Source organism: Panthera onca, chromosome A2 (assembly GCF_046562875.1).
Source record: "Panthera onca isolate mPanOnc1 chromosome A2, mPanOnc1 haplotype 2, whole genome shotgun sequence".
Taxonomy (NCBI): domain Eukaryota; kingdom Metazoa; phylum Chordata; class Mammalia; order Carnivora; family Felidae; genus Panthera; species Panthera onca.
In genome coordinates this window covers 116,574,692-116,598,844 of record NC_138340.1, presented here as the reverse complement: position 1 = coordinate 116,598,844, position 24,153 = coordinate 116,574,692, and the positions used below count along the sequence as shown (strand labels likewise).

The window sequence follows — 24,153 nt, the reverse complement described above, 5'->3', positions numbered from 1 at the left end:
CTGAGACAGGAAGCTCCAGGAAAATAAACATGACCTACTGGATGAATCTTTGGTTTAAAACAAATTTATACACATACATGCAAAAAAATCAAGGTAAAGACAGGAAGGAAAAAGGAATTCCAGCAACTGTTAGATGGAAGGAGAGAAAATCTGTTCAAGAAAGTAAAATGCAATGAACTGAAACTAGACCTATTTTTATATTGGGAAGAGTCAGCAAGTCAACAGATAAGGCCTATACTGGATAATGCAAGATATTACAGAATGGTGACATTATTAAGAAATGTGGAAGACTAACCAAATAAATAGCAACAAACATGAAAAGCAACTGTTTCTGGTAAGTAGGTTAAAGGTGGAATACAGCAAAGACTGGAAGTTAATTTATCTATTACGTATCTTTAAGAACTACTTGATTAAAATACTGTACATGTATTAACTTGACAAAAATGAAAAATAAAACACTTTAAAATACTTAAAATACTTTGGTCACAGTGAAGTTTTATTTTCTTAACTATTTAACCAGTATTTGTCTGAATTTAGTGATATAAAGTGCTTACAATGGAATCCAAAGACTTACCCCAAAGGGATTACAAATAGTACACGATTACTCTCCCAACCAATCCCTAAAAGTTTTAGCATTAAGATCACTCACTGAAAATTAAACCTCAAAACATACTAGATGCAAGCAGAGAAACTAGAAAATTCATTGACAAGAGATGGAGTGACAGTAGGCTAAGGATTAGCTCAGAACAGCTTAATGGCATTAATATACCTAAAGAAATACTGTTAATCAAAAGGGGGCTTGGTCAGCAAAAGCAGCACAGAAAGGGGAGTTATAGAAGGTGAGGCTGGCTTGTCTCCTGCGTTGTTCAGGGGAAAGAGCGTGTAAATTCCCACATGTAAAGGCCCACACATATCCAAAATAAAGACAAATGTATACTAGTTCTTATAATAAGACTATGATATCATCTAACTCCTTAATGTGATTCCATTCTTATCAAGCATACTTCTGACATTATTTAACTTTCCATATAAATATGCAAATAGGGAAAAAATGCAAAGATGATAAAATGAATGTTTGGCTCATTTAATGGTTATACTTCCCCTATCAGTATTTTCATTTTTTATGTCAACCTTTATAATCTTAATTAATGCTGCCTGCTCTGAAGATTCTCACTGTTGATGTGCTATCAAAAAATCAGGTTTACGACCTTGAAGGACAGAGCTACAAGAGAAAACGTACAAAATTCACAAAGGAATTGCCACACTGGAAGTGTCTGAGGATCCAGCAGATTTCCCTCTTTTCTTTATGCTAATGTGGGTAAAAAACACAACTTTTCAGATAGACATCAGTGGTACAAGAAAATACAAAGTGAATGCTGATTTTGCCACAACTCCTAGTACTTGTATTTAACTGACATCTCTGGACTCAGGAGCTTGGAGAAACAAGGGCTGCAAGGCAGCAAGCCAACATGGCTACAGCATTATTTCAAGACCGCTGTAGAGTCACCGAGTTTTTCAGTATCTTCTATTTGCTTTCATATCAAAAATTATTTAGAAATAAAAAAAATAATAATCTGCCCCACCTACTCTTTGATGTCAATTAAACAGCAAAGAAAAGGGAGAAAAAACTTACATGGCACTGTAGTTCCAAATCTAGTGGGATTCAACACTATGAACCTGTTTTTCAAGCTTCTTCGTCCCACACCTTGAGCGCCTATCAATACTAAAGTCTTTCTCTGGAAGGGAGGCATTTTGGCTACTTCCTCATATATCTGGATTTCATGACGATCAAATTCTAAATGTAAAAGGAAATGGAAAATCATCATATTCACTTACCTTTTAGATGGATGAAAAACGTCTGCAATTCTGCTCAATAAGGGCTTCGTTGTCCTGACAAGTAAATATCACTTGAACTGTACTTAGTATAGATTTATTTTTTATAAATTTGGTAAAGTACAATAAATTATTTTTGATCTTGATTTAAACATCTGTTTTCAACCATTTGCCCTTAAAAATTTGGCTAAGGAAGCTAGAAAAATGCCATGTTTTATCTTCACCATATATTCTATCCATTAAAACGTTTCTTATCAATTTGTTATAGAAATAATTCTTTTAATATATACAATCAAACTGCAAATTATCTTTTATAATTTGTTCAGCCAAAAAGTGTATATCAGATATAAAGGACAGAAGTATAACTAGTGTGACTGCTTAAATAAGCCCCATAGAATGAGTATGGCCTTCCAAAAATATCAAAGAACAAATACCATGTGCTGACTTAGCAAATACCAGTTTGATTAACAAAATGCAGACAAACATATTGATAATTAAACATTAAGATTCTGGATTTATGTACAAAATGAAATTTTGGATCCAAACTATTTTCAGTCAAAATATACTCCAAAATTAAATCTTAGTCAATGAGAAAATTGCAAGTTTTCTATTTTGCAAGAAAGCTTTAAGGACACACATTTAATGAATAATAAAGCCAAAGTGGATTTAAACTAGTATATTACCTGTCATTAGTATTATAACTCTCAATCTGTAGTGATAACACTTCTTCCTTAGGTTATTATCTTAACAGCAACTCTTTATTTGCACAATTTCTCCACCGATTAAACCAATATTGAGAGACTCTCTTTTCCCCTTTTATTATTATTATTATTATTCCCTTTAGAGTGTGCTATTTAGTTTAGTACCAGAAGAGAAGCAGCTCTGATGTCTAGCAAGTACTTTAAAAAATTATCAATTTCTTTCAGAAAGCCTTTTCATTCAAAGAGCTGCATTTCACTCCTATCTGCCTCTATAACTGAAAAGAATAACTATGGTAACTGTGATATTCACGTTTAAGTCTAAAAGATTTAAGAGAGAATTCTACTATATCAGACTAAGATTTGTTTGGTCTACTACTGTTTTCCCAAAAGTATCATGGACAATGCGATGACAGAATAGAGTTGCCCTGAATCATAACTCTTTTAATATCTTCATAAAGGCATTTCTTTGGAAATGACACACAGGGGCGCCTGGGTGGCTCAGTTAGTTAAGCATCCGACTTTGGCTCAGGTCATGATCTCACTGTTTGTGGTTCGAGCCCCACATCCAGCTCTGTGCTGACAGCTCGAGAGCCTGGAGCCTGCTTCAGATTCTATGTCTTCCTCTCTTTCTCTGCCCCACCCTCTCCCACTGTCAAAAATAAACATTAAAAAAAAAAAAATTAAAAAAAAAAAGAAAAAAAACCCACATAAATCAGTATCAAAGTTCTTTGAAGAAAGTTTTAATAAGATTGTTCCTTCACTAATATAATCATAAATCCTAACCAATTCATTTTATTGTAAATTATAGAATAAAACGCACTGGTGACATATTGAGATTTAAATAATGTCTCCCTATTATATTGGGCCATGTGTTCAAGTGACAGCCCCTTAAAATTGGGTATTCATCTGAATTAGCTTCTTTTAAAATTATTTAGAGTTTATGCCATATTAATTAATGATATAAAGCTATCTCACTCAGACTTCTCAAAAAGTATTTAAAACATACCTGCATTTCTGGTTGTGAGATACATCATCTTTTTCTTTTTTTTGCTACTTATGGTTCCACAAAAAGGTCCTGAAGGATGACAAGACAAATGTAACTTAAAACAGTGTGTTGGAATAGGATAAAACTGCCCTGTGGTATTCTAGAGGTGGGAGTGTTATGTCCTACACAGCAGAAGGGGGCAGAAGTGAGTTGAGCCACTGAATTCTGATACTATACCGGCAGGTGGCAGAAAGGGATCAAAGAGTTTACTTTTGAGGGCGTTAAAATAAAGTACAGGGGCTGGATTAGTTTAGATGCATTTTAAATAAATTCATTTGCTGATTCAGAGGAAAGAGGCAAAGAAACGTAACCACAAAGGACCACTTGTTACACATTGTATTAAGCTCATCACCTGAATTGTCCCAGTCTCTTCTAACAAATGCCTTTCTCTTCTCTTCCAGGAACTGGCTTGGAATGAGACCAGCACTTCCTCCCTCTTTTACATGGCTAGCCTAGAATCAAATGAATGAATTGTATATCTCAGTGACCAAAATTTGAGACCATATTCTAATAAGTAGGACAGTCAATAGTCAGTAACAATATATCAAATTTGCTCTTAAAAGCTGACCTTGAGATTTAAATCCATGGCACTGTCAGTAAAGATATTTAAACACTTAGCACTAAGGAATCAATTGGCACCTAATCAATCTGCCATCTTGTGTTGAAATTTGGGGACCAAAATACAAAGGTACATAGGATCTTTAAATTATGTCAACTTTTTATTTATAATGCTTAGTCAAAGAATGGACAGGATAAACACTATTTTTAACAGGACATTTCATTTGCACTCTTAGTAAGGTATCACTACCAACCATAATCCCACGAGAGAGAGAGAGAGAGAGAGAGAGAGAGAGAGAGAGAAAGGGAGGGAGGGTGGAGAGACAAAGAGAGAGAGGGAAGGAAGACCTGAATATCTTAAATTTAAAATAGGTAAAATTACACTGTCAAGAAACTAAGTTTTGAAATCCCCAAAAGTGCTATTTTATTTATTTATTTATTTTATTTATTTATTTTTATTTATTTTTGGGACAGAGAGAGACAGAGCATGAACAGGGGAGGGGCAGAGAGAGAGGGAGACACAGAATCGGAAACAGGCTCCAGGCTCCGAGTCATCAGCCCAGAGCCTGACGCGGGGCTCGAACTCACGGACCACGAGATCGTGACCTGGCTGAAGTCAGACGCTTAACCGACTGCGCCACCCAGGCGCCCCAAAAGTGCTATTTTAAAATAGTGGCTAAAGAACTGCCTGTTAGTGGCTTATCCCACAAAATTAGTGTCTTTATCTTTATAATTAGCATAGAAAAATTTGGTATCTTTTTTCGCAATTAACATCCTAAAAAGTAGAATTAAAGTAATACATCACCAAATGCAAGAAGGGACTGAAATAATGGTGATGGTATGAGAAGAGAGTAAAAAAGGACATTCCCCAAAAGGGGGACTCTTGCAAGAAGAGTTCAATAAAGGAAACAACTACAGAAAGTTTTTTGATGAGAGTTCTAAAAAATTCAGTGGACACCTCTCAAGATTACAGACTCTGTTTATCTGTTTTTTGGTTCTCTCACCTCATAGAGCGCTTGCACATAATAATGTCTTAATTTAAATTTAAGGACACATTAGTAAGATTGGCCTCATTCTTATTCATTCCCCCTTAGAAGTCAATATAACTTTTCAGAGTTAATGTGAGTTACTACCATCTCCACTTAGAGTTGAGAGGTGGGTCTTGGGTCCCTTCCTCATACACCTTGCTTTTTAATGAGACAGTTTAAGGAATTTTAAGCTTTCTGATCTGTCAGTTTCTCCAGCTCTGAATACTGTGGTTGTTAGCTGGTGTCAGCAATGACAAAAACAGACTTATTACTCCTGCTAGAGATTTCTGAAAGCTGTATTAGGGGAAAGGAAAAAGAACATGATCACACAGATCTTTAGAAAATGAAGCAGAGGTGGGGTGCCTGCATGGCTCAGTGGGTTAAATGACTGACTCTTGATTTTTCAGCTCAGGTCATGATCTCAGGGTTCGTGAGATTGTGAGATCGAGCCCTATGTCAGGCTCTGTTCTGAGAGCATGGAGCCTGCTTGGGATTCTCTCTCTCTCTCATTCTCTCTGCCCCTCCCCTGTTTGCACGTACTCTCTCTCTCAAAACAAATAAACATTAAAAAGAAAAAAAGAAAAAAAGAAAAAAAGGAAATGAACTGGGGAAAATACGGTCATAACACACATCCCTTTCCACATATACAGATTTCAATCCACGACCAACTAACACTGATCATAAAGCAAACCTTTATTTCACAATAACTGAGAACAGGTGGGGAGACAGATTTAAGAGTTTAAGAAACTATGTTTTATTTGCCATGAATGTACATACAGAGAGAGGACATGAGAGAGACGCTACTATACACATAGTATAACACTTCTAGTTAAGACAAACAAAAACAAACACTGAGAAGGGATGACCCCAATATCATATTTTACTGCAATCATTGATGTGGAAGAACCAACTGTTCTGATCCCTAAACCAATGGAATATCTCCACAGGCTAATTAATTCTGCATTTATTAACAGCTACTTGCAAATTCCCTCTCAATTTGATCTTCTGTCCACAAAATTAGCAGCCATGAAGCAGGAGCTGTTCATGTGGGAAAAATCATTGGAACAAATGCTAATACCTTCTTCCTGAATATTCAGCTATTGGCCAGATCTAAGATTGAAAATAAAAAAGCAATTGAGGAAATTATGAGAAGCATACTAACCTGCCACCAGTTTGGATCTTCTCTGTTTACAATTTGAAGAATTTCTCCTTTTGAAAACTTCAATCCTGCTTCTTTGCAGGGTATCAGGTTATCATTGTATGGATTATAATCAAAATGACATTTCACAAATACCTAAAACACATAGCACAATTTAAGATAGTATAGGTGTATCATTTGTCACTAGATTTTTGAAATCTTTTTCAAATAACTGTGATTTAATTGTAATTGACAATGCATTTAGTACTTCAACTAAGGAACTGGTTTCATTCAAATAGAAATCAATTTCTAGACATTAATACTTAGGTATCAGAAAAGAAAAAAATAAACATTAGTACAATTAAAATTTTGTTTCTATTTTAACTTCTAATTTTAAATCAACAGTTTGACAATCATTTTACTCCACCATTCTTACACTTTCCCTCAATCTTTTCACATGATTTTCTAAATAGTGTTGCATAATTTTGAATACAATTAAATGCTACTTTCTGATTAATGTCCAGAAATAATATATGCAGCTGATTTAAGGCATATATTTCAGGTACATTAGGACCTTTTTTTTTTTTTTTTTTTAGGATTGACTTTATGAAAGAGCCCTGAAACCAAAGTTAAACAATGAAAGTGAATGTTGAAGTCAGACCTGAAATACAGTTAGTAACTTAAAAAAAAAAATTAAAAAACCAACTTTCATCACTGGTAATATATAGTTTTTAATCACACAGATTTACACTGGCCAAAACAAGGGTGGAAAATATTTTTTTTTTTAAATCACCTTGCTCTAACTTAAATACTTAGCATTAAATTAATTGTAAGAAAAATACTGAAAAAGACTTGAAACTACTTCCCAATTTAAATTCATTGAAATATTCATTGAATACTTCTTTAAAATATATTTTATTAATAAAAGTATGCCAATTACCACTATTAGTTATTATCTCCAATCACAGGAATATTTTGCTTATTCACTTGAAATTCTATTAAGCATTTTCAGTATTTGATGGCAATTTCAGAGTGATTATATTCTTAAAACTTTTCATGCATATTTATAAAAATTCAAATGTTATGTACTGAGGAAATGACCTGGCATTAATCAGGTAAACTGTAACAAGCAGAAAAGCACAAAATTAGTAAAAATGACAATGTTATCATACTTCTACAAATGTAACCAAACCAGATATTCAGGTAACACAAGCAGATACATAATATTAGTGGGGTAAAATGCAATGTGATGGATGCATATTAAAATCATTTAGAAGTAACTAAGTCTGGGTACATGTGACAAAATTTTAGTTATTTACAATTAGATGATTTTGATAGAACGCATTCAGAACATTTTCAATAACTCTGTAAAGTCTAAATGTTGTTTAACAACTCAGAAAGCCAATAATTCTTTTGATACACAATTTTAGAAATATTGAAGAAGCAAGCATACAAACAATATTAAGATTGCTGAAATGTGACAACTGGCTAAATTGACAATGGCATGCAGCTCAATGTTTTGGCAATGGAAAAAAAAAAAAAAAAAAAGCCCAAATTTTTAAGTTTATTTAATCAAGGTAAATTTAGTTGGCTGATAAGACAGAAAAACTGGAGTACCAGAAAATGTCCTGGAATGACATCATACCTGACGGACGTGTGCTGGATGCCTCTCCATATTGATGCAACTCTAAAAATATATTTTTCATTGCATAAATAAAGCCAGACTTTAAACTAAATTAATTAACAAAACATAAACAAACTACTGGACCATTTTATTACCTCACTCTTTGGTAAAGTAACTACTTCCCTAATTAATTGTCCAGAGGGTATAATCCCTGAAAATTATAAATGACAGAAGCAAAAAGATAGAGGCGCTTGAGATGAGGCAGAGCAAAAGGATGGGTATGCAAAGTGTAAAAATACTTGGATACTCCTTATTTCTCAAGAAAGCTACACCAAATGAATAGTAAGAGCATCTTGCCATCTAACCATGAATTTATCATTCTTATCTGTGGGACAACATACATTTTGTAACCATAAATTCAGACTTTCTGAGATAGCCCAAATTTCAAATATCTATTCCCTATTCCCAAATTGTTCTGGAAATGTCATTATTTGTGGAACAAAACACATCACTCAGATGTAAAAAGGTTTCTAAAAGAGAACAATTCTTATTTTTTCATTTATTGAACTAATTTTTAGAACATTACTTTCATGCTCAAAATCTCAGATTAACCTGGTTTTACTTTGAATTTTAAAAATCTATCTGAAAAATTAACCCAGGTTTTTATCTAAACATTTTGCAATGACCTTAAAAGTCATTAGAGATTTGACTGGATTTAGTATAATTACATTTTATTAAGTACACTGTAAAGTGTTTTACTATAGACCATACATTAATGGTTCATTCATTACTAAGTTACTAAACACAACCTACTAAAATATGTGAATCTCATATTCTTATCACTAAAGAAAAAACTGAATGACCAATAATCTAAAGTAGATGAAACAGAGAACAGGAAGTACAAATAGCTTTTAAACACAAGAGATATTCAACATCACTCAAAACAAAACTGTGTTTTAATAACATTTTCTTCCTGTCAGATTAGCAGAAATCCAAATACTTGATAACATTCTGTAGATAGGACTATGGTCCAACAGGCATTTTCCTAACAGGCTGATGGAAGATCTGGTTTAATCAGTTGGGAGAACAATTTGACAAAAGCTATCAGAATTACAAATGCAAAAATCCTCTGACCTAGTAATCCACCTCTGGGAATGTATTAAACAGCAATGTTGCTCAGACATATGCAAAATGACCTCCATACAAGACTATTAACTACTAAATTATTCCTAATAGCCAAAGATTAGAAGCAACCTAATTGTTTAACAATAGGTAAGTGGTTAAAACTCTAGAAAGACTAAAAAGCACGTTTTTAAAAAAAAAAAAAAAATTTATTTATTTTGGGGGGAGGGGAGGACAGTATGAGTAGGGGAGGGGCAGAGAGAGAAGGAGAGAGAGAATCCCAAGCGGCTCTGCACTGACAATGCAGGGCTTGACCCCACGAACCATGAGATCATGACCTGAGCTGAAATCAAGAGTCTGATGCTTAACCAATGAAGTCACCCAGGTGCCCCATAATAGCATGGTTTCTTATGGGGAGTAAGGACTAGGTTGACAGTGGATTTTTTGAAAGAGAGATTTCAATTGAATACCTACGTATATTTCTTGAATTTTGAAACATGGGAATGATTCACCTATTTAAAAATTAATTTCTTATTGTAATACAAGATAAAAGAGGACTCCTACTTCTGACTAAGATGAAGGAATAAAGGCCCCTCCAGCCTAAAACAACTAAAATACCAGACAAAATTTTACAAACCACTTTTTAATACATCAGACAATGAAGTCAGCAATCCCTAAAAAATGGAAACAAGGTGAACTATTCAGTTGCCCTAGCTAACTGCATAAAAAAAATTTCCAGGTTGCAACTCAGGAAGGAAGAATCTAGGTGGAGCCTGGCAGTCTCCAAGTTGAGGAGATGAACTGGGTGACCAGGGAGATCGGGTGGCTACAGTGTACAGAACCCAGTAATCAGTGAGGAAAGGGTTGCACAGAGAAAGGACTCAAGAACTTCAAAGTGCTTCCTTCAGTCTTCAGCAGAGCACTGATCTGTGCATGGGTATAAGGGAACTACTCAAATTCACATAAAGAACAAGCACAATAGGTAGCAATATCAGCAGGTCATACAGGGTCAGGAATAGTTTCTGTTCTCATCAAGGTGAGTGGAAAAGTCTCATAATTCATGAGGCATTGAGTAATCAGAAGGATTATGCCCTAGACTTAATCCTGCTCCGGCTGCACCTAAAGCTTAAAAAGCAAGATCTGAAAGGATTAAACTGCTCTTGAGTAACTTAAATACCCTAGAAGAAAGTTTAAGAAAAATTCTAAGATACAAAAATGTTCAGCATTTAATAAGGTAAAATTTATGATGTCTGACAGCCAATCAAAAATAACCAGGCATGCAAATAAGCAGGAAAACATAATCTAAAATGTAGAGAAAAATCAATTAATGATACAGAAGAAAAAAGTGATCCATGAATGATAAATATGATAGAATTAGTAGAAAAGGACATTAAAATAGTTATTTTTAACTTTACATATTATATTCTTATGTTCAAGAAACTAGAGGAAGGACTGGGCATGTTGGGTAGAAACATGGTAGATATAAAGACGACTCAATTTAGATTTCTGGAGATGAAAACCAAAATATCTCTGATGAAAAAGTATACCAGAAGTGATTAACAGATTGAAGACATTGAAGAAAACAAGATTAGTAAACTTGAAGGCATAGCAATTAGAAATTAAGATAAAAAAAAAAAAAAAACAGGGAAGAAACAAGACTGAAATAAATGAACAGAGTATCTATCACTGAGCAAGGGGATAACTTCAAGGAGCCTAATATATGTGGAAGTGATGGCATCAAAGGGCAAGAGAAACAGGAATAGAAAAATAAGCTGAAGAGATAATAGTCAAAATTTTTCCAAATCTGATGGAAGAAACTGTCTCTTCAACACATGGAACTCGAAAACTGGGTATCTGTATGCATTTCCCGCTTTTGTCCAGATCTTACACCATATACAAAAGCTCGTAGAGTAAATGGATCCTAGGACTAGATGTAAAGTGTAAAACTATACAACTTTTAGAAAAAAATAAAGAAAACCTTTATGACCTATGGTTATACAAAAATATTCTACACAGAATACAAGCATGATCTATAAAAGAAAACTGGACTTCATCAGAATTGAGAACTGCTACTCTTTATATTACACCATTAAGAGAATGAAAAGATAAGCCTTTTCACTGTGAGAAAATCCTTGTAAATCATAATTCAGATAAAATACTTACATTAAAAAAAAAAATAAAGAACTCTCAAAACTAAATAAAAAACAACTTGGCAAAAAATGGATGAGATCTGAAAACAACCAAAACAGACATTAAAAAATAAGCACATGAAAAGATGCTCAAAATTAGGTAGTCATTAAGGAAATGCAAATTAAAATCATATTGAGATACCACTACACACCTATTTGAGTGTCTAAAATTGTAAGGACTGATCACACCAAATGTTGGTGAAGATGTACAGTATGCTGATGGGAATGTATACGGGTGCAACCACTTTTGAGAGTGGTTTGGACACTTCTTTAAAAGTTCAACATGAAAAATAAATAAATAAATAAATAAATGTTCAACATGGACCTACCATGTAAATAAATAAATAAATAAATAAATGTTCAACATGGACCTACCATGACCTAATCCTTCAATTCCTAGGTATTCACCCAAGGAACTTACATGTAAATGTCCACAGCATCTTTTATTTATAATAGCCTCAAACTGGAAACAATTAAAGTGTTCATCAGCCAGTTAATGGATAAACTGGTATAGCCAAGCAATGGAATACCACTCATCAACAGAAAGGAATCAACTGCTAATACACATAAAAAGATTGATGAATCCCAAAAGAATTATGCTGAAAGACGACATATTTTAAAAAAACACAGCAAATAAAAGATTCATGTGCATGCTTTCATTTATATAAAAATAAGGAAAAAGTAAACTAAGCTATAGAAACAGAATGCAGAGCAGTGCTTGCCTGGAATGCAGGGGAGGAGGGAAGGATTATAAATGGATACAAAGGAACTTCTGGACATGATAGATATTAACATATATATATATATATATATATATATATGTTGTCTTGATTGTGTTAATGGTTTCACAGGTATGTATGTGTGTGTGTCTACATTTATCAAACTGTACACTTTAAATATATGCTATTTATAGAAGCTTTATCTCAAAGATATTTTTTAAAAGTTTATTTATTTTGAGAGATAGATGAGAGTTGCGTGAGCAAGGAAGGGGCAGAGAGAGAGAGAGAGAGAGAGAGAGAGAGAGAGAGAGAGAGAAAGACAGACAGACAAACCCAAGCAGGCTTCACGAAGCTCAGCATGGAGTTTGACATGGGGCTTGGTCTCCCAACTGTGAGGTCATGATCTGAGCCAATATCAGAGTCAGACACTTAACCAACTGAGCCGCCCAGGCGCACCTCAAAGATATTTTTTAAAAGGAAAGATAAAAACTGTAAAAGTATGGGGTACCTGGGTTGCTCAGTCAGGTAAGTATCTGACTCTTGGTTTCAGCTCAGGTCATGATCTCACAATTTGTGAGCTCGAGGGTTGTGTCAGGCTCTGCACTGATGGTGTGACACCTGCTTGGGATTCTCTCTTCCTCTCTTTCTGTCCCTCCACCCCCTAAAAAATAAACAAACATTTTTTAAAAACTGTAAAAGTACTGAAAAAATAAGATATCGCACAGGATTATGCTGGGCCTATGCAAATGACAATAATTAACAGGAGAAAATAAATGTATGAAATGGCTGGAGAAACAGCTCTACCATGACTCTTATGTTAAGCCAGAAGGTGGCTGGTAATTTGTTTGGGAATATGTTGTCTGAACATAGAGCAAGAGTTTCTCACACACCCTCAGTCTCAACACATATTTTCAGGTCCATATGAATTTGCAATCAGAATGAGTTACAAGGTGGTGAATGCGGCAATCATAGTTGCTATGAAGTTCACTATGACAATATCAGGATGATTAAGGATGTTATTTTTCTAAAGATTTTCCAAGTACATGACCTCATCTTATTCAGTTACATGATGCCACACACATATTTTGAAATGAGCAGGGAGGCTGGAATATATGTTTGGTTAAAAAAGCTTTGAGGGACAATTCACACTCCTATTTGGTAAATATCCATCTGTGGGCCATACACTTAAGCTTCTGTCAAAAAATTTATTTAAAAAAATCTATTAAATTACACTGTTCAGGTTAATTATTCTTAATTTACATCACACTTGATTCACTGGTTCACGCAAAACCTACTTTTGGTTATTTTATTTCTTTTAATAATGTGAAAAATAGCCTTAACTTATACTCAAAACAGAGGCTACAACCCTAAGTGGGGCTCCTGCTCTCATTCCATCCATTTGATCACTCTGGCTTGCCAGCTAGGGTAACCCTTATCCTGAATCTTGTGCTCATTAACACCTTGCTTTCCTTTTGTATAGTTTTATTGTACATATATAGGCGTTCCTTAAACTATGCAGCTATTTTAAACATAAAAAATAGCATCACACTATAGCATAAAATCTTTTGCTATTTCCAGGCTTGTTAAGATGTTTCCAGCTGTACATACATATGAATTGCTCTAGGAATTCATTTTGATATATGTGAACACTCAACTCTGATAATGCTGAACTTTCCCCTACCCAGTGTGCTTATACCAATTTACACTGCCACTAGCAGTGTAGAAGAGATACTGTAGAATCACATGTATGTTCTTGCCAACTGAATGGTATAAAATGGTATTTTACACTGTGATTTTTAGTATCTCTTCATATGTTCACCGATACTGTGTCCTTTTACTTGATTTGTGTATGTAAATTGACAGGAACACAACTTCATACATTATCCACATTTAATGACCAGTTTCATCCACTGAATAGTCTCTCCTCACTGAAAGATACATCATCAAAGTAGTACATGTGTTACCTCTCTTTCTGAACTCTTTATTCCAGTGATCATTCTATCTGTTCCTATGCCAATAATACAATGGTACTTAATTTCTACATATGAGTAATGCCACATTCCTGCTTTTCTGCCTCAAAAGTGTCTTGGCTATTCATCTTATTAAATACCAAGAACAAGCTTATTGGAATTTGTATTGAATTTCACTGAATCTAAAAGATTTTGAGAAAAACTGCTATGTTCACAATACTGTATTCCTGCCCATGAACAGGATATATTTATTTAGGATGATATAATAATTCATCACAATTTGTGTGTGTGTGTGTGTGTGTAGGGGCCTTGTGAATACAGTTCACAATACTGTATTCCTGCCCACGAACAGGATATATTTATTTAGGATGATATAATAATTCGTCACAATGTGTGTGTGTGTGTGTGTGTGTGTGTGTGTGTGTGTGTGTGTAGGGGCCTTGAATATTTTTGTTAGATTTATTCCTAGACATAAATGTGACATTCTCTGACTCTGCTGTAAACGATGTTTGTCTTAGTTACATTTCTTGATGTTTGTTGATGACATACAGAAATAGAGGTGACTTTCGTATATTAATCTTATTTTCAAATATTTTGCTAAACTCTGTTATTTCTAATAATTTATAGTCTTGGGGTGTTCTTTGCAAAAAAAAAAAAATCATGCTACTTAAAAATACGAAGTTTTATTTTCTCCTTTCCAAATTTCTTGCTTCTATAATTTGTCTTTTTGTGCTTATGAAACTCTCAATAAAATATTAAATAGAAGTAGTGTTAGTGAACATCCTTCTCCTAGTTCTTACTTTTTTAACTAGGTAAAGACTTTATCAATCATTCTTTTAAACTTCATATTCTGGCTTCTTTGGCTTAACTAACTACAAACAAATAATGGTGTATAAGCAATAACTAAAAAGCAGACTTTAAAATACTATAGGTTTCTATACTTCAACATTATATATATTCATCCTAAACAAAAATTTTTAAAGCAGTCAAAATTATTCAAGCTTTATTATTTTTTTAAACAAATTTAGTCAATTGTTTGCCTAATTATTGGAAACCTCATCAAAACCCTGAACAAGATCACCCTTCTCCCCAATAGCAAGTGGTGCTTTTCCACCCAGCCACTGCGGTGTCCTTAAGCTTTGCAATACCACACTGGTCTAAGAAGCTGGGTGGCATTTCTGTCAGCTGCTATGTCTTGACACGGCTGGTAATGGTAAAAATGTTTGCTTCTAGAAATGTCTGAACATTAGGATTATTAAAGTAGATAACCATTCCCTAGTCTGCAAATATACTTACCTCCTTAATATCAGAGATACTGTTTATTCTTAGTTTCTTTAAGAAGAACTGAAAAATGATATCACTTATTATAACAGATATTTGTTATGTCATCTGTTACTCTGTATACCATCCCAGGGCAGTTCTTTTTTACCACTGCATAATAATGTCTGAAGTCTGCAAGCTTCTCTTAGTTTATGATAGGTTCTTACATCTTGTTGGAGTAGAAATGAGGCTTTGTGGGGGAATGGGGTTGCACCCAAATGGTCTTAGGCACACCAGCTGAGATTTCAGTTCCTGATATTAAAGAGAATGATTCTAATATTTACCTATCCAGAATAGTATTTTATCTAGTGTTTTTTAAAAATTAAGATTAAGGAACTTCCCTCTTGTTCTCAATTTACTTATCCTTTTAAAAAACATGAATATGTATTAAATTTTATCAAATTCTGCACTGAGGTTTTTCTCTTTAAATCTGCTAATGTGCTTGGTTACACATATTGATTTCCAGTATGAAACCATCTTACCACACATGGGACAAATCCAACTTGGACATATCCTGTTATCTTTTTATACATCATGAAATTTCATTTGCTAATATTTTGTTGAAAAATTTTACATGCATATCCTTGAGTGAAATGGAACCATAATTTATTTTCTTATATTTTTGGTACCTAGCTCATGGTGGCCTCAAAGATGAATAAGAGAATTCCTGTCAGTTTGGCTTTAATGAACAAATGGAATTATGAACAGCCTTTCGGAACAAACCCATTTTACTTAAGTCGAAGAACTTCAGAATTAGCTACAACTTCTAATTCACCTTGGTCTCAAATTTAAAATTATAGATCCTCAGGCCTAATGAAAAATTTTGGATTTTTAATAAGCCACCTCAAATGATTCTGATAAAAATAATCTACTGCTCATGCTTTGAAACACACCACCAGGGAGAGGGAGCTCCTGGCTTCCCTTTGCTCTCACAGCAGTTCAGAGGAAGAGTTAAGATAGGCCCACCAGGACTACATGATGAAGCTTCTATTGAAAGAGTTGAAGAGGCTAAATTCTCTTGCCTCTCCATAACTTTTCTTAGGAAAGATGACCATAGTTTGCTCAGGAGAGGCACTGGTAATGCCTTTTGTTCCAACATAATTAGTAATCATTTCCTTACTCACTTTAAACATGTTTTATTTAGCTCTCCTTTGGAAGCCTTCATATTATAGTCTCTTTTCTTTTTTATCCTAGGATAGGCCCAAGAACTGCCTCAGGCTTGGATGACCTCTCCTAACCCATTAAATCTTTTCTCCCAGTTCTAAAGGCTAGTAAAAGAGTTTGAGAAGGCATGGGATGGGGATAAATTTATGCCTAAGATGGGACTAAATATACTGGCACTTCACACTATTCAGATCAGTTCACAAGGTGCAGAATCTACAAAGGAATTTGAGCCAAAGTGCTAACATGTAACATATTAATATTATAAAAATTTATCTTGCCTGTAAAAATCCAGGACAGCCTTGGTAAACTGGGAAGATTCCTGGTTTAAACCACAGGGAGGGAAAGATAATCTTTCTAGCTATCACAACATAATAAAAATAATAAATAAATCTTAGATTCTACTTTTCCATACTACTCAGGTCCAAAAGGAAATGTGCCAGTTGAGAAATGCAGGTGGTCTGAGAGGTACTACTGATGTGAAATGTCTAATTTCAAATACCCATTTCTTTTCATGATTCTTTTCTCTGAAGACAAGGTCTCTACCTTCACCTCAACCAAAGTTCATGACAAACCTATTTATTTTCAGAAGTCAAATATACATAATAAAATCCATGACTAAATATTCTATCCTATTGAAGGAGGATGGTGGAGGAGTAGGAGGTCCCTAGGCTTGCCTTATCTTACAAATACAACTACATAACTATCAAATCATCCTAAATACACCAGAAATCTACCTGAAGAGTGGCAGAACAAATTCCACAACTAAAGGTAGAGAAGAGGCCATAGTGAAGAAGGTAGGAAGTATGGAGACAAGACCTGGAGAGAAAAGGATCCTGGCCACTGCGATGGGGAGGGAGCCATGGTCATGGAGGAGGGAAGAGACAGACAAGCACACAGGGAAGCACATGGGGAAAATGAATCCCTGGAGCAACTGCCTTGGAAAGGGAGAGCATCCAAAGTTCATGAGTTCTTGCAACCAGTGAGGCCTAAATAAAGCCTGGAGTTGTAAAGGTTAGCATGCTTACCTCTGGGAGAACTCAGAGCTATCCTATCCTTCAATGAACAATGTACAACAGGTATTTAACATGTTATCCATATATTTCAAAGAATTATATAGACTTTTAAGTTCTCATATTGAAAATAAGACCATTGGCAGCATCTTACGTAAAAACTTACAACTTCACTTACTCATGAAACAATAAATTTGTGGAATAAAGTTGAAAAATTAAAGGCATCAATCTGAAACATGGATAGATATTTCCTATGTCTATATTATCTAGGTTTGAAAGTCTCCTCAGTTCCAACACCCCACCATGACTGCCAAATATTTTTCTGCAATCACATTTTTACTTTTCTTTCTCTACAATTCTATTACACCACCACTACCTCATCATCACCATCACAACAATAGCAGCAGCTATGTGTTGAGCGCTATGTGCCAGGCACGGCTATGAGAGTATGAAGTATGAATTAACTCATTTAATCCTCATAATATCTTTTGAGAAAATAAATATTATCCCTAACTACATACATGAGACAACCAAGCACGAGAGAGGCTAAGCTAGTAAGTGGCAGCATTGGTATTTGAACTCAGTATTAACTTTCCATTAGAGTTGTCTCTCACAAATCACCTCCTCACATCTCTAAAATTCTGCTTCTGGGTTACACGATATCATTTCTCTCCATTTGGAAGTTCACTTAACATGATGAAGTTAGATGAAAAGTGTCATTAAAACGTTCCCCTGTTCAATAATCTACTTTACCTAGAAGTTAGTTATAAAAATCAGGTCAAATGTGTACAAACCACGTATTCAAGGTTTTTCTCAATTTATACCCATCCTCTCTTTCTGGCCACATTCCCAATTTAGCCCATCACATGAATACTAAGTAAGAGCTAATTGGAGCTATATCTTATCCTCTCACAGGGCCTAATACAATACCCAGAACATGACAGGTATCAAAAATGTTCGCTAGATTAATGACTAAAAGGCTTCATGATTTTTCTGATACCGAGCCATAGATTTTATAATACTAAGGTTCATAGTGCTCACAAAGACATTTCTTTATCCTTCCTTTATAAAAAGATAGTGTTAATTGTTTAAAAATTTAAAAATTCAAAAATTCACTCCTGACAAATTAAGGCAATTCAGAACACGGAAATCATAGTTTTCTCTTTAGCAAAAAAAAGTAGCAAGTGGCAGTTATACCCAACAGTGTGATTAAAGAAATGAAAGTATTCTTAATATTACCAAGAATTTTATTGCTAACCTGTTGAGGAGTTATGGTATCTCTATAGCTTGGTAAAATTTTTAGGGTGACACTTCCACTAATATTTTTCAATAATTCTTGTAATTCCTTTGGATTGTTTCCAACCTCATGGCCATTGACTTCTTTAATGATGTCTCCCACATGAAGCAGACCTTGTCGATCTATCATTCCCCCATGAAGGATTCGGGCAATTACCAGGTCATTATTTTCGACCCTAAATGTTACACCCTAAAGGAAATAAAAAACAGAATTATCACTGATTTTATATTTCAGGAAGAAATCTTAAGTATTCATGAATATGTATATAAAAAAATAATACTAAAAGTAGATGAGTGAATTGTTCCCATTTTTTCCGATGTTCTCTCCTCTCCCAATATCCTATTTTCTTAAATATTTTTTTAATGTTTACTTATTTTTGAGAGAGAGAGAGAGAGAGAGAGAGCGAGAGAGCATGAGTGCATGAGTGGAGGAGGGGCAAAGAGAGAGGGAGACACAGAAGCCAAAGCAGGCTCCAGGCTCTGAGCTGTCAGCACAGAGCCAGATGTGGGGTTTGAACTCACGAACTGTGAGATCATGACCTGAGCTCAAGTCAAACACTTAACCAACTGAGCCACCCAGGCGCCCCAATACCTTCACTTTTTAATAACTTTCTTCTGTATTTTGATACTATAATTAGCAAGCAACTTGAGTTCATTTCTTCAAAGGGTATAGGAAGAAATGGAGTATCGTTATCTCCTGTAATTTTTGCTGCCCATTAGCAAACTTCTGGCCTCTATTCAGTTTCACTTTTTTTTTTTTTTTGTTTAATTTTGTATGCTATATTAAGTTGAGAGAGCATCAGTTGTGTATTTATATACAAGCCAAAAAACACTGATAAAACAGATAAACATGAATTAAAATTTTCATAGTAATACAAATTAGGAAAAAGAAAAAAATGAGATAGTGAATAAGCCACAAATATGTCAGATTTCAAATTTTAAAAGGCATTGATATATCTACTCACCAATGGCTCCCCAGCTCTTTTGTGAATACCAAGAATACGAATGGCATCTACTGGTAATAACTGATTATTGATAGAAGAATTATTCATTTCTGGGCTTGATGGAGGTGAATCATAACATTTTGATGCCACAATATCATGGGCCTCCAAGAGTGACTATAAGGATTCAAAACAGCCTGTGGTTATTGGTTATTGATGGAATAAGTTATTAAAAAATAAAGAGTTAATTATCCCAGTGGAGTGCTAAAATATTCCAAGGCACACATTATTAAATTCTAAAATATGAGTTAAATCAAAGTCAACAGAACCTTTTAAAGAAATATAAATAGTTTCAGTAACATAAATAGTATTATATTCCTTGCTTTAAAAGATTTGGAGAGATTGATAGGGTTTTATGATTTTTTTTTAAAAAAATGTTCAGAGGAAACTGAACCTAGTTTTCAAAGTGAGGTGCACTGAAGGCACTGGCTTTCACTGCTGCCATTGTCATCAGCAATATCATCATTCAGTATTTATCATCAATCCCTGTTTATTAGGTATCATACAAATTCAAATGGTACAGACCCTCACTTTTACTCTAAAATTATTATATTAATTCTTTACATGTACAAAATGTCTGCTAAAAAGATATCCAATAGAAAATGGATAAATATTTGCATATCAGTGATGAGATGTTCTATTACTGAGAAAGCCTTAGTCTGTAAAACATGTATTTTAAGGGAAAAAAAAACTAATGAGCTAGTAATGGTCCTGAATATAATTTTACCTCCTACATTTACTATGTGCTATCATAAAGGATGACTTTGATCTAGCTTTCTAGGAATTTCTTACAATTTTTTGTGTATTTATTTTAGTTTTTCATTTATACTATAATTGTGTATACCCAACATAAAACTGAGCTAAAAAGTTATTTTTTTGAGTGGATGCAATGCAAGTTCAAAGACAAATCAAAATAGAAAGGAAGAAAATGTCAACAGATTCAGAATAGAAGCAATCAAGATATGAGTTTAATTGGTAATTTCTGGTCATTTCATGAAAATATGCTGTAAGTGACTAAAGAAAATTTCCAAAAGAAAAATTCACTAATCCACATGTAAAGATTATTCTTATAAAAGCTAGAAGGTGCTGAAACCTCTAACCTGGGCTGTTTAGTTTTCATCCTATGCCCTCTTCTTAGGTAATATTATCTACTCCTGTGACTGCACCACTACTCATACATTGATAACTTCCAGAACTCTCATGAGCTTCAGATTCATAGACTAAAAATTTGTCCACAACTAGCCAAAGTCATGATAACCTCAAAATCAAAAAGAGTAAGGACTGTAGAATATTGAAACATACTGAATTAATGAAAAATCCGTAACTGCACAATCCTATTTCAAAAACAGAAGTACTGAAAAACTCATCTGTTACCATTCGAGACTGCTATTTTAAACAATTCTTTACTTTGAAAATTGGTGAAGGGAAGGATCAGGCACTTCTCTTTTATGAAATGCATTATGTGATAAGTAAATAACCCAGTTGAAAAGGAAACACTCTACTCTTTATACAAGAATACCAGCTATAAAATATAAAATGAGTGAAACAGAAAAATGTCATTTTGAAGCCTCTAATGAAAATACTGATTCAGGCAAGCATTAATTTGTGTTGATAAGTAGATAAATGGTTGGATAAGAAATAGCATTTCTATAATGCTAGAATAATAACACACTAGATTATGTCCTAGTGAAGAATATTTCAAAAGAAGGATTAGACTGTCTTTGCCTTTAATCAAGGGACCAATCTCAGCATTAATAATGGTGGGCTAACTAGGTGTCACACATCTTCTGATGTAGTTTAATTCATGTTGCATCACATCACTAATGATGCATTCTAATTCCAAATAATTAACTTGAATCATCAACCTTTTAGAACTTCTATTTACAGGAAATAGAAGGGAAAACTAAGCAACACAGCAAAGAGACTACCAGACTCATCCAGACAGTGGGATATTCTGGAGGGCAGTGGCCTGGTCTCTTAAGAGGTCAACATCATAATCAAGGGAGAATAGATGGTTCAATCAAATGCCAAACATGGGTCTAGGTTGGAAACCCATAAATACAAACCAGCTGTAAAGAATATTTTGTTGTCAAATGGAGATGAATAGGATATGCATATTACATGAGATAAAGATTCACTGAAATGGAAAAGTGGAAATTAATGACAGGAAAAAAAAAGGTAAGTTACAAAATACCTTGTGCCAAAGGATCTCAATCACTAAAGAAAAAAATACGTATGTATATGCACAGAAAAAGTATGGAGGAATATGCACTAGAATAGTACAGTAGTGTTCTGGGTACTAAGAATGCAATGTCTTAATTTAAAAATTTTTGCTTGTATTTTCTAATTATATTTATTGAACTTTATATAAATTCATATACTTATTAAATTTTATATATTTATGAAAAACATATAGCATGCCTGAAAGCTCTACCAGATGCTTGAGATATCACAAACTTAACATGGCCAGTTACCTTAACATTAACATATCAGTTTCTTCTAGAGTGTTCCTCATCTCAGTGAGGGCCACCAATTATTTTTCAGAAATCTTACCCTTGTCAACTTCCCACATCCCTCTTCTGCAACTACACCACATGTAATCAATCACCAAGTCCTGTTGATTTTATGGGTTAAAACTTGAAAATCCTTACATACTCCTCTTTTTTCCCCCCTCATGGTTTCCCACTGTTCTCAGGATAAGGTCCAAATAGTTCACTCTGACTTATAAGACCTTAATCAACTAGTACCAACATAAGATGTCTCCAAAAACTGTCCTTTTTTTTTTTTTTTTTTTTGTACTTAAGATCCTGATTCATGGAGAAATCATTTCACTATCAACCTTCATATTTTGCAGCCACATTGTTGAAGGGTCATATAAAGTTCCTGAGAAAAACCAAAGGGGTTTTGCCATTTGATTTTCAATGTTAAGATTTACAGCGAAAGCAGGTGACACTTTATTCTTCTATCCCAGCACCACTTATTGAACGGTCCATTCTTTCTCCCCTAAAATGCAGTATCTCTGTCATAAATCAAGCTGCCGTATATATGTGGATATATTTCTGGGATTTTTATTCTCTTCTATTCATTTATTTTTCGAACACTGTCTCAATACCACACTTAATTATGGGTTTATAAGAAACCTCCCCGCCCCCTTCCCTTTCTCTTCTGAAACTGACTCTTTGTTAAACAGGTTAACTCTTCACTGATACAGGCCAATGCTTCAATTGTATTTATTTTTTTGCACCTGTGGAGGATATGCTATGGATAAGTTTCTATTCTTACACAGTCCTCTCTTATTCCAAGGTCATCGATTGCATCTCAGTCGCAGAAGCAATACTGCAACAGCTTTAACAAGGAAGGCTGTGAAACTGGTAGTGAGGAATAAAAATCCATTATCACAGTAAGAAAAACATCTTTAGCATACGTTCTGATGGTGAATCAAGGCTGGTTTTAATTACACAAAGGAAAATCCATTCTGATGTCTTTTTGCTATACATTTATGTACTGTGTTTTAGTTATGTGTGTCTGTTTTTGTATCCTTAGTATATCAGGGTAGTAAAATACCTAAGTTGGAATTCACATATTTACAAAATATGGCTCTAAAAAATCTTAAATATATCACCTTAAGCTGGAACTTAACTATTAAAAGAGAATACTTTGGGGGGCGCCTGGGTGGCGCAGTCGGTTAAGCCTCCGACTTCAGCCAGGTCACGATCTCGCGGTCCGTGAGTTCGAGCCCCGCGTCAGGCTCTGGGCCGATGGCTCGGAGCCTGGAGCCTGTTTCCGATTCTGTGTCTCCCTCTCTCTCTGCCCCTCCCCCGTTCATGCTCTGTCTCTCTCTGTCCCAAAAATAAATAAAAAACGTTGAAAAAAATAAAATAAAAAAAAAAAAATAAAAAAAAAAAATAAAAGAGAATACTTTGGGAATACAGGGGACTTGGGAAAAAGAATAATAGGCAAAGTTTACCTGGAAGTGAGGCTCTTTGAGTATACCAACCAGTTCTGCCACATTTTCATCCATATTTATTAAAGGAGTGATATCTTCAAGAATTTCATTGACTAATTCTAAGTTATTGTCACTGACAGCTTCTAGTTTTGAATCTTCTAGCCTCTCATGAGCCTGAAAAGATAACCGTATATTAAAGTCATAACACACATTGTCTTGCTCCAGACCATGGTTTTCTTCTTGATTTTTTTCAAAAAGAATGTTTTAAAATATGTTATTCCAAGGTTTGGTTCATTGAAACCAAATTTAATAGTCCAATCAGAGGCAATATATAGATTCTATAGTAAATGTTATCATGCAGTATAATAAATCTTGGCTTCTATTCCTAACCTAAAAGTCATGGAAAACTTTTTTTAATTAAACCATGAAAAACTGAGTAGGTATGGGGAGCCTGGGTGGCTCAATCCATTGAGCGTCCACCTGTGGCTC

At 34.3% G+C, this 24,153-nt stretch overlaps 1 protein-coding gene across 3 annotated transcripts in view; it reads right to left on the bottom strand.

The window, feature by feature from the left end:
- The window catches only part of PALS2 (protein associated with LIN7 2, MAGUK p55 family member), a 103,030-nt gene that overhangs the window by 20,021 nt on the left and 58,856 nt on the right, over positions 1–24,153 (bottom strand). For 2 of the 3 annotated variants that reach the window (XM_078441338.1, XM_078441337.1), the window contains exons 3-10: positions 23,686–23,838; positions 19,683–19,835; positions 18,680–18,907; positions 7,949–7,990; positions 6,328–6,459; positions 3,932–4,031; positions 3,541–3,609; positions 1,634–1,795 (exon numbers count right to left, since the gene is read on the bottom strand). In XM_078441338.1, coding sequence (XP_078297464.1) covers positions 1,634–1,795; positions 3,541–3,609; positions 3,932–4,031; positions 6,328–6,459; positions 7,949–7,990; positions 18,680–18,907; positions 19,683–19,835; positions 23,686–23,838 — 1,039 coding nt within the window. The remainder of the gene's footprint in view (positions 1–1,633; positions 1,796–3,540; positions 3,610–3,931; positions 4,032–6,327; positions 6,460–7,948; positions 7,991–18,679; positions 18,908–19,682; positions 19,836–23,685; positions 23,839–24,153) is intronic. The other variant, XM_078441341.1, reaches the window with a different exon arrangement.